The sequence below is a fragment of the Podarcis melisellensis genome (genome assembly GCF_964234715.1).
Source record: "Podarcis melisellensis genome assembly, chromosome: Z".
Lineage (NCBI taxonomy): Eukaryota > Metazoa > Chordata > Lepidosauria > Squamata > Lacertidae > Podarcis > Podarcis melisellensis.
This window is the reverse complement of record NC_138547.1, coordinates 46016217-46031694: the sequence shown is the minus strand read 5'-3', so window position 1 is coordinate 46031694 and position 15478 is coordinate 46016217. Positions and strand designations below refer to the sequence as shown.

Here is a 15478-nt window from a genome sequence, read left to right as displayed (position 1 = left end):
TATGGGTCATGTTGCATGTGAGAAAACCAGCCCAAATTGCTGGAGATTTTGAGTTGTAGCTGACTTTCCTTATGAATAAAGATGGGACATGTGTGAATGCCTTCTGTTTTAAAACCTGAACTACTGGTAATTGGATAGGAACAGAAGATGTTGAAATATATTTTTGAAATTACATAAGCAATAAAAATACAGTAGGCACATAGAAAACCACCCCATACTGAGTCAGGCCATTGTTCCATCTTAACTCATTTAGCTCTCCAGGGTATCGGGTAGGAAACATTCACAGCTCTACCTGGAAATGCCAAGGATTGAACCCAGGACCTTCTGCATGCAAAGGAGGTGCTCTGCCATTGAGCAGTGTTCAGGAGTTGCTCTGGAGCTGAGTGTGTTTCTGTACCTTGGTGTCCTTTCAGAAGGAAGATAAACTGGCTCGTTTGGAACAGGCAATTAATCGCCTTCTGGATGATGTTCATCAAGCGGCCTTCTCCTGTATTCTGGACAAGATTGTATCCCAGAAGATAAAGGCTGTTCCTCATGTATGTCTGCCCATAGCATTTGGTGGTGATGGAAAAGAGCTTGTGGAAAAGGGGACTGTCACTGTAGCCATGTGCTTGGAGGATAAAGCTATCAGTGACTTCTAGCCACAATGACTATGTTCTTCCTCCACTTCTAAATACCAGTTGCTGGGAATCAGAAGTGGGGATAGTTTCTGTTACACTCATGTCTTCCTTTTGGGCTTTCCACTGGCCTCCACTTGGCTGCTGTGCAAGCAGGATGGTGGGACTACAGTGGTACCTCGGGTTAAGAACTTAATTAGTTCTGGAGGTCCGTTCTTAACCTGAAACCGTTCTTAACCTGAGGTACCACTGTAGCTAATGGGGCCTCCCGCTGCCGCTGTGCGATTTCTGTTCTCATCCTGAAGCAAAGTTCTTAACCCGAGGTACCACTGTATATGGTTCCTGAGCTGTATTTGAGCAGCACTGCATTTAACAAATGCTGATGCTGCACAGCTCCAAAATTATCTGGCTCTGGAATTCCTTACTTTGGGTTTGATGAAAATGCTATAGTAGAATCCAGGCACCTCCAGAGGACTTAGGATTTGTTGGCAGATAATGGGATGTTCCCTCTAGATTCAGCTTGATGTTGTACAAAAGCTTTTCAGTGTCTTATGCAGATACTGGATCCAGCATGCAATTCACCGTGCAAGACTTGCTAGCTCATTCTCCTTTTACCCTCTTTTTGCTTGCAGGCCAGGCTCTTTTTCCGTCCTGTAAACAGGAGACGCGTGCCAAAATATTACAAAGTCATTGTCAGCCCGATGGACCTGAGTACTATCAGCAAGGTGCGAAGTTTGAAGGGTGCAGCTGTTGTTGGTTTATGTTGCAGCTTCTCAGAACTGTCCTTTGTAAACTGCTTCAAGGTTTTCTTACAATCAGGCAATGCATAAATTTAGTTAAATGAAATAAAAGAAGCCTTGGCAGAAAAGGCCCAAGGTTGATGGCAGCATGTTAAATCCCAGATAAAATACCAGGAATAGAACTGGAATATGGAAATGTGGGCTGAGGGTGAAGAAATTCTGCTTGCCTAATCTCAGCCACCAGCTGCTGACTTGGAGGCCAAAAAGTCATGGGGAAAATAAATACTCAAAGACATGTGCTGTATTTTGTAACTCTGGCTTGGGTCATGTTGAGCAATCAGGGAGGTTGTGATGGGGAGAAGCAGTTCTATATGTGAAAGGAATCACCAGGACACTCCAAAATATTAGTGAAGTGTAAGGAAGAAAGGGTCCTCGTAAAGGATCCACTTCAGACTTTTTGTATGCCAGAATCAAGAATTCATATTGCCTCCTTAAGGCTTCACATTCCCATCTTGTCTCCTATTCATTCATTCTAGAATATCTCCAGACATAAATACCAGAACCGAGAAGTCTTTATGGATGACGTGAAACTGATCCTTGCCAACAGCATTAAATACAATGGTAAGAGACCCTCTTGGCTCCTTGCCATGTCTGCAGCCCTTTGACTCACATTTACTGAGAGTTATCAGGGCTTTGTGGGGCACCTTTGCGAGAAGAAAAGGCTAAGGAGTAAACCCTACACAAATCTGGATGGCAGTTAGATGGCATCTTGTAGGCCTCCTTCTGGCAACTCCTGCAGCCCAGCTGGTGCCAAACATCTTTCTCTGCTTTCCTTTGGACCACATCAGTGAGGCTGAGAGAGGGGTCTTGCCAGCTGGGCAGCCCAGGACCTCCAGACACACTGCCCAGGCTTGTGCTCTGGGGAGGTCACTTTGGTTTTTTTTTGTTTTTCATTTTTAAATGCTACAAAATTGCTCTGGTGAAACGGCCATCTAGAGTAGCAGAAGCTGTTTCCCAAAGTTCTTTTTTTAAAAAAAATATTTATTAAGGTTTTCCATATGAATGCATAAATAATTCACAATACAATATATGTCATAACATATTTTCACAACTTCTTTGGACTTCCTCACGTCTCCCGCTCCCATTTTCATCATTAAAAGTTTTTATCAGCAATTTGTCGTCTTGTTTGCATTTTTATGTCCCACAGACTTAGTTTATAATCTAATAGTTCTCCAAAAGGTTTTTACTTTCTCAATCTCACTTATCTTCCTAATTCTATCTAGTTTTGTGGTGCTCAATTATTTCTGATTTAGCAACCTACTTAACATTCAACCAAATTACAATGTTTTTGTAAATAAATCTTGAATTTCTTCCAGTCTTCTTCCGTCCTCTCCTCTCCCAGGTCTCGGATTCTGCCAGTCATCTCGGCCAGTTCCATATAGTCTATCAGTTGCATCTGCCATTCTTCCAGTGTGGGTAGATCTTGGGTTTTCCAGTGCTTCGCGAGAAGTATCCTTGCTGCTGTTGTTGCGTACATAAAAAATGTTCGGTCCTTCTTTACCACCCCTTGGCCGACAATACCCAAAAGGAAGGCCTCTGGTTTCTTAGTGAAGGTATACTTAAATACCTTTTTCAGTTCATTATATATCATTTCCCAGAAAGCCTTCACTTTAGGGCATGTCCACCAGAGGTGAAAGAATGTTCCTTCGCTTTCTTTACATTTCCAACATTTATTATCAGACAGGTGGTATATTTTTGCAAGTTTGACTGGGGTCATGTACCATCTATAAATCATTTTCATTACATTTTCTTTCAAAGCATTACATGCAGTAAAGTTCAACCCAGTAGTCCACAACCTTTCCCAGTCCTCAAACATAATGTTATGCCCAATGTCCTGCGCCCACCTTATCATAGCTGATTTAACCATTTCATCTTGAGTATTCCATTTTAACAGCAAGTTGTACATTCTAGAGAGCACCTTAGTCTTAGGTTCTAACAGTTCTGTTTCCAATTTCGATTTCTCCACCTGGAACCCTAACTTCTTGTCATTTTTGAAAACTTCTTTAATCTGAGCGTAGTGTAACCAGTCTCGCACTTTATCTTTTATTTTCTCCAAACTCTGCAATTTCCAATTGTCTCCATCTTTTTCTAATATTTCCCAATATTTTGGCCAGTTGGCCTCCATATTGGGTCTTTTTCGGGCCTTAGCTTCCATAGGTGAGAGCCACCTTGGAGTTTTGTTTTCCAATAAGTCTTTATATTTTGTCCAGACATTAAACACTGCTTTTCTGACAATATGGTTCTTAAAGGCCTTATTGATCTTAACCTTGTCATACCATAAGTATGCATGCCATCCAAACGCATTGTTAAACCCTTCCAAATCCAGTACATCAGTGTCTTCAAGAAGTGGCCAATCTTTTAGTCAGCAGAAAGCTGCAGCCTCATAATACAACTTTAAGTCCGGCAGGGCAAAGCCCCCTCTATCTTTCGCATCAGTTAATATCTTAAACTTAATTCTGGGCTTTTTGCCCTGCCAGACAAACTTAGAAATATCTCTCTGCCACTTCCGGTAGCAGTCTGTCTTGTCCACAATCTGTAGAGTTTGAAATAAAAACAACATTTTTGGCAATACATTCATCTTGATCGCAGCAATTCGGCCTAACAAAGAAAGTTTCAATTTGGTCCAACTGTCTAAGTCTCTCTTAATTTCTGACCAACATTTTTCGTAATTATCCTTAAATAGACTCAGATTTTTTGCTGTTATGTTTACCCCTAGGTACTTTACTTTTTTAACCACATTTAGGGGAGGTCACTTTGATGCTGCTAATGAAGCAGTTTGTCTTTATCCTCGGAAGCACACTCCATTGTCTCTTGAGACAGACAGATGCCAGCAAGAATGTGACTCCACATCTACTCATTAAGACATTAATGTATGCTTTTCCAAAATGTAGCTAGTTCCCTTGATGAAAATTGCTTCTTCTGGGGACTTTTCTGTTAAGCTTCTTCAGCTCTAGGGGTCCAATACTGCTTTGTAAGCAGGCATGAACAGAATATAGGAGGGCTGGTTAATCCCCAGCCTGGGGCTTCTAATCTGTCCTCCCCATCCAGCAATTTTTTCTGTCCCCCAAGATCCCACCAATTTTGGTAGCAAAGGGGCAGTCACAGCGCTGAGAAAGCCAGAGAGCTTTATATCTCTCCACTGAGTCCAGCTCCCTGGTGGACATGCAACCTACTATCTCCCACATTATCAGATAGATCATTTGATTGAGTGGAAAGGGGGGGATTCCTCTCCTCAAGCTAGCTGGTTTGTGTTGATTAGCTGAGGAGGGGCTGAATGTCTGGTGTGCATGTTGAGAGTGTGCAATGCTCACTTCCACTGCAGGCATATGGCCCCTGGGGAGCAGGAATTGGCAGACAGGCCTTGAAAGTTTACTTGCTCATGGACTAGAGTATTGGTTTTGATTAAATCTCAGGGCCTCTTAAAATGTGCTTGGGGGAGGGGAGGTTCAGGAGTCTTACATGGTCAGAGTTTAAGGAAACCTTAAGGAGTTCTGCAGAGAAGAGAGCCTTTGAAGAATACCACATTCGGTTGCCACCAGTGAACAATGGTAAAGTTTTGGAAAGCTCTGGGTGCATATCACAAGGAAGCATGGACCTTGGCCCTGAAGAGGACCACTTGGAAGTGGGTTGCTTATTCCTGTGGCTTTCTTGTGTGCTCAGGTCTTCAGGAGCAGCATTAAGGAGATGTGGTTTGTTTGTTTGTATCTCCAATTCAGGTCCTGACAGCCAGAACACAAAAACAGCTCAGGAGATGGTGGACATCTGTTACAAGGCACTAGGAGAGGTAGGTGGCCCAGCAAGCCAATGCTGCCAAGGACCGTTTTTAATTCTTCAGCAAACACTTACTTTCTCTGTCTTTCTGCTTCTTCAGTATGATGAGCACTTGACCCAGCTTGAGAAGGATATCTCTGCTGTTAACAAAGCAGCCTTAGAGGAGGCAGACCTGGAGAGCTTTGACCCAACCATCTCTCAGCCCTGCATGCCGCAGGTGAGGCTGCTTGCCAAAGCTCTCTTTTCAGGGACCGTCTTCTGTCATCAAGACCTGTGGCTGCAGTTTGGGATGGTGGCTGCAGCAGGGATAATGAATGTGCTTCTTTCTGACTCAACCCTGCCTATGTTGTTCTGCTTTATTAGATTTCTGAGCCACACCTCCATGCTGGGCCTAGTAGCACTGGGAGACTATCTGGCTGGGAAAGAGCCCATTGGCCAGCTAGGCCCTTCCTGGCTACTTTAGCAGGCAGCATTGCCTACTCTGATTCTCTCCAGTGGCTTAGACAAGGAGGAGGCTTTCCTATCACCTGGTACCTGTTCCTTTTTAAATGGGTGTGTGCACGCTAGAGACTGAGCTGCTGACCACCAGCTTGAAGAGCCCCATCTTCACACAGAGTCAGAGTAGCCAATACTGCCTGTGAGAGAACACAGTACTTGGGCTAGTTGGGCAGTTATCTGACCTGGTGTAAGGCAGCTTTGCCCTGGCCACCAGCATTTCTTTCATATGGCAGGCACAAGAACTTTACATGGCTGCCACTTCAGTTATTCAACAGGCTTCCAGGAATAGTTATTGTTACTGAATCAGCAAAAATATTTCTAGGTTGCTTTACATTCAAAGCTTCAAAGGTGACTTGCACTTAAAAAAACAACAACAAATTAGTAACAAAAATCACAGGTATACACAGCGTTAAAGCAGCACAGAAATTACAGGCTAGTTGTAGCTCTCTATTACGATTATGATTACTACTACAATTTTTATGCCCCAATTCCTGAGGATTACAGGGTGGTTTAAAAACAAAAAGTGCAATTGTAGCAAACAAAAGCAATAACTCCTCAGCACACAGTTTAAAAGGCCATAGATTGTTTCATTAACCGAAAGCCTGGTTACAGAGGAATGTTTTCTCCTGGTGCCTAAAGGTATATAATGAAGGTGCCAGGTGAGCCTCTCTGGGGAGAGCATTCCACAAATGGGTTGCCACTGCAAAAAAGGACCAGTCTCATGTTGCCACTCTCTGGACCTCCCATGAAGTGGGCACATGAAGAAGGGCCTCCAATGACGATTGCAGGGTCTGAGTCAGTTCACATGGGGGGGGGGCAAGCGGTCCTTGAGGTATTGCAGTCCTGAGCTGTTCAAGGCTCTCTCGGTCAAAATCAGCACTTTGAATTGGGCCTGGAAACTAATTGGCAGCCGGTGCTGTGGGCCAGGATTGGCATTATGTGCTCAAACCGTCTTGCCCATAACAGAAGTATTCTGTTCCACAGCTTTTAACGTCATCTGATGTTTCATTATTTTATTCACTGCTGAAGGCTCAGATTCCCACTGACTTTGGGCAAATCATTGGCTCTGCCTCACTCACTTTGCAAGATTGTTGTGAGTATAGATGAGTAGAGCAACCTTGTGTGCAAGGTGGTTGCAAATCATCTGCTTGCTGCAAAATACTGCAGAAGTAAGTACTAGTGCGGCTGGTGATGCAGGCACTTGGGTTTATTTCTGAAACCACTGCAGTTTGCCAGGGCCATTTTTAGAGAGCAGCTAGCTACCTTCTGCATATGCCAGGAAATTCTCTGCAACCTCCTTTCTACCACTGGTTGTTCCATCATGACAGGAAGCGGAAGATGAAAACAGAGACCTGGGTGAAAAGGAAGAAGGCTCAGTGCAGCAGCCTCAGGCCAGCATGCATTATGAAGACTTGGCCCTGTCAGATAACGAGGAGAGTGACAGCAGCGGCAAGGAAGACGATGACACTTTCACATGTAAGTTTTCACTCTTTACATAGCAAACTGCCTTACGCTGAGTTAAACCATTGCTCCATCTAACTCATGATTGCCAACACTGGCTGGCAGTGGTTTCTAGGGCTCCAGATCAGCCAGGGGTTGGACCTGGGACCTTCTGCATGCAAAGCAGGTGCTCTGCCACTGTGCTGTGGTCCTTTGGCTATTAGCAAGAATTCAACGCTTGTGAATTCAGGCAAATGTACATTCCTTTCAGTTGCTGTGGCTTACCAGGATCCTGCAAACTGACCACAAGCTGTTGCCAGAGTTTGTCCTTGGTTGAAGTTTGTGGTTAGTGAGGAAGCATCTTAAGCCAAGACTCCTCACTTCCTTTCTCCTCCCAGCTTGCTTAAACCAGGGGCAAGATGTTCCTAGCCAATCCACAGAGCCTTTTGGATCTCCCCACTCCCCATCTGCACCCCGTTGTGGTTATTAACCTCTCCCCCTCTAAGCCTAATTGCTATGCTGATGGGGTAAAGGTTTTTTTCTTTGGCAGTAGGGGGCAACAGCCCTCTCATCCTAATGCAGGATTAGGGGGAAATCCTGACTCTAGAACACATTATTTCCTAAGCCTAATTGCAGTGCTGATGGGGGGTGGGGCTTCTTTGGGGTGGGGGCTAGAATGTAAGGACGGGTGGAGTAATGCTCCCATCTCCACATGCTGCAAAGCCTAAAAATTGTGCTCCCTGCATGACAATTTGGCTTAAGAAAAAGGTCCCATTTGTGACATTTTTTTTCTATGGCCAATTGTCATGCAGTGGGGATGGGGAGGGTAGAGATAAGATGAATGGTGACTGAAATGACTATGTGTGGATGGGGAGAATGAGTATGCAAGGGGCTATAGGGATGTGTGAATGAATGGAAGCAGGGGAGAGCATGCAGATGGAGACTCTTCCGATTTCAGCTTTGGCTCTTCCCCATTGTCAGTAGACTCTTCCGCACCAGTTTCTCTCAGGGGAATCAAACTTTTGACTTAAAAGTTTACTGCCTCTGCAGTAGAGCAAATGATTATCGGAGATGCCTAGCTGTTAAATGCTGAGAAAGGAAAGCTGAGGATGGCGGAAACATAGTACACATGAATGGAAGATTCCATGTGAGAATGGGGGACCCCAGACTGAAAAAAACTTCCTCTAGTCTAGTTTATCAAATGGCACTAACTTTTCCAGTGGCTGACTTTGTTCAAATGCAAAATGCTTTTGAGGTTCTTATTTGAACTGCATCTTAGCCACCTTCTGAAGGATGATAAAACTACTCAAAGCAGAGCAATATCCTTGGAGCCATTTGCAGGTGACCTGGGGGATAAAGCAGGCTTGGGTAACTTTATTATGGCTACCCATTTTCTGTCCTGTTGTGCAGCAATCCAGCAAAGTGAAAGTAGCAGAGATTCAGGTGCAGGATCCTCTGCAGTGAGACCGAGACAGCCTTGTGTTCTTCAAGAGAATGTGCAAATAGACAAAGACAACAAAGACAGCATGATGTCGTATGAGGCAGCAGGGAAGATTTCACATGCCACGGAATATAGCAGTGCCAGGTAATCATAAACAAGTGTGCTGTTGGAGCCATTAAGGAGTGTTTGGTTGTCTCAAAAGCAGGTTAGCTGCGCTCAATTCAGATGACTCTTATGAGTTGCCTTTGAGTTGTGGGCCTCCCTGTTCTTTACTGCTCTTCTGTTTATTGGTTACACTTTCATACCACCCATCCAACCAAGTTCTCTGGGCAGTCTGCTCATACAAGAAAATACGAAATGCAGTACACCATTAAACTCTAAAACCAAAGTGGGGGTTGGGGAGGGAACTCACACAGCAAAAAAAGCCCAGCAAAAACAACAACAAACATCTAAAATTAACATAAAGCACAGCAACTAAAACAATTTAAACAATTCATTTCTCAATTGCTGCAATTCCATCAGTCACCAAACAAAAACATGCTATCAGAACTCTAGTAGTAACCCCCATGAGCCAATCCTGGCTTCTTTGCAGATGTGATTTATAACCCTAGCCATGAGCAGGATTAGTCTTCCCTATTCTTTAAACATTTACGTGGATTAGTTCTTGAACATACATAAAAATAGAAAGTGCGGCAGCACACATTCATCTCATGAGGGGAGTAATAATCTTATTCCTGCATTGCAGGGGTTTGGACTAGATGTGCCTTGGGGTCCCAACAATGCAACTCCATGATTCTATGATGTTGCCATGCAGGTTTAAACCCATGCAGTTGCCTTAGAGCACAGCTCATGAAAGGTTCATTCTGATGCTAAAATGTTCAGTCTCTTAACACCATTTGCATCTGATTCTGCCTGCAATGCTTGCATAACCACCTTCCACACAGCAATCTTGCCTCTGATGGGAGCAGTCTTGAGTGGTAGGGTTGCGGTGGTATTGCTGCACCAGATGCACACCTTGAAGGATGGCTGCACAAATGAGATGGCTTGGATGGTGTTCAAAGATCAGACAGATTCATGGAGGAAAAAGTCTATTCATGGCTACTTACCACAAGGGTATGAGGCATTATGCCTCCGAATGCCAGTTGCTGGGAATTGGAGTTGGGAAGAGCATTGCTGTTGTGCTCATGTTCTGCTTGCGGGCTTCCCATAGGCATCTGTTTTTTTAAAAATATTTATTTATTAAGAGTTTTATTAATACAATAAAAAGAAAAAACAGAAAACAGTAAATACATTAAACAGAGAAAACAGAAAAAAGACAAGAGAAGAAAAAGAAATAGAGCTTACATCTTAATAGCCATATTTTCTTCGCTTTTTTTTTTTGGACTTCCTCACATCTCTCGTTCCTGCGTTCCTAAATTATAAAACTTTAAACAGCAATTTATCACCTTGTTTCAATTCTTATTTTGTAAATTTCCAATATTGTGTCCCTAACTTCAAGTACTTTTATCTAAATCTTTAGTACTTAGTTTAGACATAATATTTATCCAAAATTTATCTTTCTCTTAAGTTTCACTTGTTCTCATATTCTTTTCAACTAGCTTAATGGTGCCATGTTGTTTTCAATCTCGCATCCTTCTTAACACTCATACAATTTGCAATATTTTTGTAAATAGTCCTTAAATTTCTTCCAGTCCTCTTCCACTGCTTCCTCTCCCAGGTCTCGGATTCTGCCAGTCATTTCTGCTAGTTCCATATAGTCTATCAGTTGCATCTGCCATTCTTCCAGCGTGGGCAAATCTTGGATTTTCCAGTGTTTGGCGACAAGTATCCTTGCTGCTGTTGTTGCATACATAAAGAATGTTCGGTCCTTCTTTAACACCCTCTGGCCAACAATGCCCAAAAGGAAGGCCTCTGGTTTCTTAGGGAAGGTATATTTAAATACCTTTTTCAACTCATTATATATCATTTCCCAGAAAGCCTTAACCCTAGGGCAAGTCCACCAGAGGTGAAAGAACGTTCCTTCAGTTTCCTTACATTTCCAACACTTATTATCAGACAGGTGATATATTTTTGCAAGCTTGACTGGGGTCATGTACCACCTATATATCATTTTCATAATATTTTCTTTCAAGGCATTACATGCCGTGAACTTCATACCGGTGGTCCATAACCTTTCCCAGTCAGCAAACATGATATTATACCCAATATCCTGTGCCCATTTTACCATAGCTGATTTGACCGTTTCATCCTGTGTATTCCATTTTAACAGCAAGTTGTACATTCTTGAGAGTACCTTAGTCTTAGGTTCTAACAGTTCTGTTTCCAACTTCGATTTTTCCACCTGGAATCCTATCTTTTTATCCAATTTAAAAACCTCTTTGATCTGAGCATAATGTAGGCAATCTCGCACTTTATCTTTTAGTTTCTCCATACTCTGCAGCCTCCAATTATCTCCATCTTTTTCTAGTATTTCCCAATACTTCGGCCATTTGGCCTCCATATTGGGTCTTTTCAGAGCCTTAGCTTCCATAGGTGACAACCACCTTGGGGTCTTGTTTTCTAGTAAGTCTTTATATTTTGTCCAGACATTAAACACTGCTTTCCTAACAATATGGTTCTTGAAAGTCTTATGAATTTTAACCTTGTCATACCAGAGATATGCATGCCATCCGAAAGCGTTGTTAAATCCTTCCAAATCTAAAACATCAGTGTTTTCAAGAAGCAGCCAATCTTTCAACCAGCAGAAAGCTGCTGATTCATAATACAACCTTAAGTCTGGCAGGGCAAACCCCCCTCTTTCTTTAGCATCAGTTAATATCTTAAACTTAATTCTGGGCTTTTTGCCCTGCCAGACAAATTTGGAGATATCTCTTTGCCACCTCCCGAAACACTCCATTTTATCCACAATCTGTAAAGTCTGGAACAGAAACAGCATCTTTGGCAGTACATTCATCTTTATAGCAGCAATTCGGCCCAACAAGGAAAGTTTCAATCTTGACCAACTTTCTAAATCCCTTTTAATTTCTGACCAACACTTTTCATAATTATCCTTAAATAAACTCAGATTCTTGGCTGTTATGTTTACCATAGGCATCTGTTTGGCCACTGTGGGAACAGGATGCTGGACTAGATCCAGCAGCCAGGCTCTTCTTACATTCCTAACGAATCAGAAACCATGCATTTGCGGTGATAAAAATGTTCAGAGAAGCACCAAGTGAATGCTCCTCTGCATTTGCAATGTATCACACTTTTGTGTTTTCCTTCACTATATTGTTTCTCTTCTGTAGAGTGCTCAGTACACATGAACTTATTTTCTTTATTGAGGTCAAAGCCCAGACAGCAGAATTAACAACAGGAACAATTTTGTCTACTGCGCCCGCCCCTTGAAAATTCCCTATAAGCTTATTTGCATTTAAAATAGCACTCCTTCAGCCAAAACCTATGTTCCAGAGTTTAAAATCAGTACTCATTCATCAACTATCGCTGTCACTGCAGCCTGTCTTGTCCTCGTTGCCATAAAACAGAATTTCACCACAGGCCTGGTGATATTCGGATCTTTTGTCAGCAAGAAGATATTTAACATAGGTTTCTTCTGAGCAGCCAGGTAATTTCCTTAGTAACCGTTGAATTAGCTCTCTTTGGGTATCATGATACAGTGGGCAGTATAGAAGAATGGGCCCAGTGTATTCAATCTCGTCAGAATTGCATGGGTAGAATCTCTGTTGGACTGGGATGTCATGATATCCACCCACTAATAATGCTGAAGGGAGAACATTAAAGCGGGCTCCGGAAAATGCCCAACAGTGTTTAGAGTTGTCCAGTGCACTTAAATAATTTGCTGGACAGGATCTTTGAAGTTCGTGTAAAAATTTTGGAGGATTGATTAAGATCATTTTGGAATTCTCTGATTCATTCTCTAATTATTTAAGATAATTAATTCTCTAATTAATTAAGAGCTAGTCCTTCCCATTTCCAGACCTAAAATATATTCAGGAGAAAGGCCATATAAAGCCAGTTTTCTTGTGATGCCCTTCCACCATTTTATTTGATAATTATCAATCAGTGTCAAAGAGAGCCCAGTTGAGGTCTTATTAAGTCTTAGCCATGTGTACAGAGTAACTAGCCACACTTCGGCTTCAATCCTATTTAGACCCATCTCCAGTCTACAGGGCTGCATTGGGGACACATTTAGGGATTTGGATAACTGACCTTGGGAACCCTGATTGTAGTTTTTCATAGGGGTTCAGATTAGAGAGGGGGACTAGTTGTGCACCATATAATAATTGTGCTATGGATTTTGCAGCAAATAGTTTGATAGCAGCTGGGATAAAAATTTCCTCCCTTTGCTCAATGGAATCTTAAGATTGCTGCAGTACTTTTTTAGGCCATAGAGGAAATGTGATTAATATGGGCAGTTTTCTTTCTTGAAGCTTGAAAGACAACCTCTAGATATTTGAAGCAGGTGACTTGTTCAATGTCTTGGAGATCTATGCACCACCTGTAGGTTTTCCTTCTATTGGAGAAAACCATGACTTTTGTTTTTGGGTAGTTTACTGCTAATTGATCCTCCATACAGTGTTGGACTAGTTTCTTAAGAGCCATCTTAAGGCCAATCTGTGTCTGAGACAGGATGACAGCATTATCTGCATAAAGCAGGATAGGCAACATTTTATCTGCCTTTTGGGCCATGTATATCTGTCCCTTGAAGATGTTTACTAAGGGAATAAATGTTAAACAAAAAGGGGCCCATATGCAACCTTGTTTGACTCCCTTAGCTGTTAGAATTGGATTAGGAAGATGACCTACCCAGCTGCATCTCACACTTGTGTTGCTGTAAAGTTTGTATATCAACAACAGCTAGCATCGGTCTATCGTCTTTCTAAGTTTGTCCCACGCTCAGTACACATGATAAATAACAACAGCATCATGAGATTTCTTTCTTTTCCAGTAGCCACGAGGACGAGGAAGAAAGTGACGACCTCCCTTCCATTGCAGGGGACAGTGATCTGGATTCAGATGAATAAAACACTTTATTGGGGATCATGATAAGATTGCATCATGGTCTCAGTGTATAGATTTTTCATTGTTATGCAATGAAACGCTGCTGCTAAACTGAGACACTTGTTGTTGATTCATTCTTTTATGAATCAATATTGTGTTTAGGATGTATATAAAGGTATATTAAAAATTACCCTTAACTGCACGAGAGTTGTTTTTTGTTCATACAAGCACTCCTTCTAAAAGTCCAATTTGGCCTTCTAAAAGTCCAATGTGGCTCTCACCACATGAAGCATTACTGCTCAAACCACTTGGAAAGAAAGGAAAATGGCTCACATATGCTGATTTATTAAAGGAACATGATGGAAAATGGAAATTAAGAGATTATGATGAGATCAAAGACCACTTTCAGAGTTGGTTGCATTATGTATTAGAGTATTTTCACATTTTTTATTGGAAGCCGCCCAGAGTGGCTGGGGAAGCCCAGCCAGATGGGCGGGGTATAAATAATAAATAATTATTATTATCGACAACTATATGAAACACATAAAGAAGACAGCAAGAAAGGATTTAGTTATACTAGATCTAGGTTTCAAACAGAAGTGATTGAAGGGAAAGTGAAATTACTGAAGGCCGCATACAGCATACTATTAGAATGGGAGACAAAAGATGAAGAGGTAAAATCAGTTATGATTAAATGGGCACAAGATGTAGGTCACAACATTATGATGGAAGATTGGGTTAAATTATGGAAAACTGACTTAAAATTTACAGATTGTTCCTTATTGAAGGAGAATTACATGAAGATGATGTACAGATGGTACACAACACCAGTGCAGTTAGGGAAAATGTACAAAACTAGTTCAAATATATGTTGGAAGTGTAAGGAAAAGGAGGGAACATATTATCATATGTGGTGGGATTGTAAGGCAATTAAAACATTTTGGGAAATGATATACAACGAATTGAAGAAAATGTTCCATTTAACATTTGTTAAAAAACCTGAGGCATTTTTGTTGGGGATTGTAGAGAAAGACCTGCCAAAAAAGTTGAAAAACATCTTCATGTATGCGACAACGGCCGCGAGAGTTCTGTTAGCACAAGAATGGAAGACTGAAGAAACCCCAACTAAAGAATCATGACAAGAAAAATTGATGGACTATGCAGAACTGGCAAAACTGACATATAAGCTACGGGACAAGGATAACTGTGACTTTAAGGATGAATGGGAACCTTTTACAAAGTATCTGAAGACCCAACAAAGTGAACTGGACACCTTGGCAGGTTTTGAATAAACATTCACAATTTTTTTATTGATAATAATAAGCTAAACAGTTTGAGGATCTATACAACTTTGTAACATGCAGAAAACAGCATTATTAGAGAAACCAAAGACTGGAACTGAGGGAAGTCTGGGGGTGGGTTCCGTGTGGGAGGGGGAGGGGGAGGGAAAATGGGGGGGGGTGAATAAGGATGATATGTTTTTGGGTAATATGTCTTGTTATAATTTTGAATAAAAAATAAATAAAAGTCCAATTTTGCCAAACAATGCAATTGCTGTATGTATGTTTGTATGTATGTATGTATGTATATTTGTGGTACAGTTTGTGCTAATTTGTCCATCCCTGGCGTTTTTGAAAAGCATTGCCAATTTAGGAGCTTAAATGGATGACTTGCATCCACATCCCTAGGTCACATATGCTTGGCTCTAAATACCCTTTTGCTTCCAAGCAAGCAAGTTATCACTCACAGGTTTTGATCATAGCTGAGGAACACTTAACCAAACTCTGAATAACCCTGTATCTATAAAGTTTGGTGTGTGTTTTCAGTTTGAATAAAGGGCAGAGTTTAACAGTTGCGGATCCCAAACCACTTTGAAAGCTGTTACCATGAGAGGGCGAATGGGTGCATGC

General features: G+C 41.8%; 1 protein-coding gene across 1 annotated transcript in view; it reads left to right on the top strand.

Annotated features, from left to right (window-relative positions):
- The window catches only part of TAF1 (TATA-box binding protein associated factor 1), a 51622-nt gene extending 37852 nt beyond the window's left edge, over window positions 1-13770 (top strand). The window contains exons 30-37 of the mRNA XM_081897212.1: window positions 414-536; window positions 1250-1342; window positions 1894-1978; window positions 5134-5201; window positions 5289-5405; window positions 7015-7162; window positions 8537-8711; window positions 13516-13770. Coding sequence (XP_081753338.1) covers window positions 414-536; window positions 1250-1342; window positions 1894-1978; window positions 5134-5201; window positions 5289-5405; window positions 7015-7162; window positions 8537-8711; window positions 13516-13591 — 885 coding nt within the window. The 3' untranslated portion in view covers window positions 13592-13770. The remainder of the gene's footprint in view (window positions 1-413; window positions 537-1249; window positions 1343-1893; window positions 1979-5133; window positions 5202-5288; window positions 5406-7014; window positions 7163-8536; window positions 8712-13515) is intronic.
- Window positions 13771-15478: the final 1708 nt, after the last annotated feature.